The sequence below is a fragment of the Penaeus monodon genome, chromosome 15 (assembly GCF_015228065.2).
Source record: "Penaeus monodon isolate SGIC_2016 chromosome 15, NSTDA_Pmon_1, whole genome shotgun sequence".
Classification (NCBI taxonomy): domain Eukaryota; kingdom Metazoa; phylum Arthropoda; class Malacostraca; order Decapoda; family Penaeidae; genus Penaeus; species Penaeus monodon.
The window spans coordinates 39,097,343-39,098,483 of NC_051400.1; the positions used below are offsets into that span (position 1 = coordinate 39,097,343).

The 1,141-nt window shown below is 35.8% G+C and overlaps 1 protein-coding gene across 1 annotated transcript in view; it reads right to left on the reverse strand.

Moving 5' to 3' along the window:
* Window positions 1-1,141, reverse strand: part of LOC119582031 (spectrin beta chain, non-erythrocytic 2-like) — a gene marked incomplete at its 5' end in the record, with an annotated part of 75,134 nt that overhangs the window by 18,453 nt on the left and 55,540 nt on the right. Inside the window, 2 exon segments of the mRNA XM_037930241.1 lie at window positions 530-663; window positions 908-1,030. Of these exon segments, the coding sequence (XP_037786169.1) occupies window positions 530-663; window positions 908-1,030 (257 nt within the window).

The window sequence follows — 1,141 nt, forward strand, 5'->3', positions numbered from 1 at the left end:
CTTCCCTCCTTTTTTAAAGAATTGAAAATACATATAATTTTGTTTGACTTGTTAAATAATCTACACAGGTCATTTTAATCTCTTATTCCCTTTAATATATATCAAGGGGGTTAAAAAGATAAAACAATATTTAAAATGTATAATGTTATCCAAACATGCTGCATTTTTTTTTTTCTATATGGACTTCAAATAAATAGGCATGTTGGCAAATTCTATCCAAAATGCAATTTAAAGAATGGAAACAAGGAATGGCATACTATGTAGCTCATACATTAAATGCTGATCTTGGTGGTGTACTTTCTACAATATCTAAATAAAGTAAATATATGCGCATGCTGAAACCCTGTTCATTTTCCATTTCTTCTCAATCAGGTAAGAAATCAAACAGCCCCCAGTAGTGAAAAAGGAAAGAACGAAAATAAACAAAGACTGAAACACTGGTAAATGGGAAAAAATAGAAAGACGATGAGTAAGAAATACTTAGTGAGAGATAGACTGACCGCAACAAAGGTTGTTAACGACACCATACCTCGACTGTGGGTCCTGATCTCTGCTGGGTGACTTGGCATATTCTCCATTCATGGACAAGCGGACGCGCTCCATGTCCTCCTTTGTGAACTTGATCTCCTGAGTTCGACGTCTTTCATCTTCCCGGCGACGCTCCTGTTTCAAGTATTTTTACCCTTTTACCAAAGTTCTCTAAGGACCTTGTGTGGTAATAACCTTTTTATTATAATCTCTTACTTGCTTCCTTTCCTCTTTCTTGTAAGTACAATTCAAGTCTTCTTGTATTGCAGCAAGACTTATCCACCTAAATCAATTGTATGTTGCATGTGACCATGTGAATATATTACACCCAACTCATGGAATCTGACTGTTAAACTTGGCAAAATGGTTGGCAGCTTACGTCTGTAATACGCTGGACTTCCTTTCTCTTCATGTTCTCCATACGTTCCTGTTCCTTTCTTGCCACTTCTGCCTTCCTGGCATCCTCCTCGCGTTTCTTCTGCGCTTGGAATTCTGCTTCAATCTATAATAAAAAATTAATGGAAAGTAAATAAGAACTTGCCTTTAACTGAAATTTAGTTTAAAACAGATGGTAAAAGAAGTAACATAAGTGAACATAAAAAACTATGCCTTC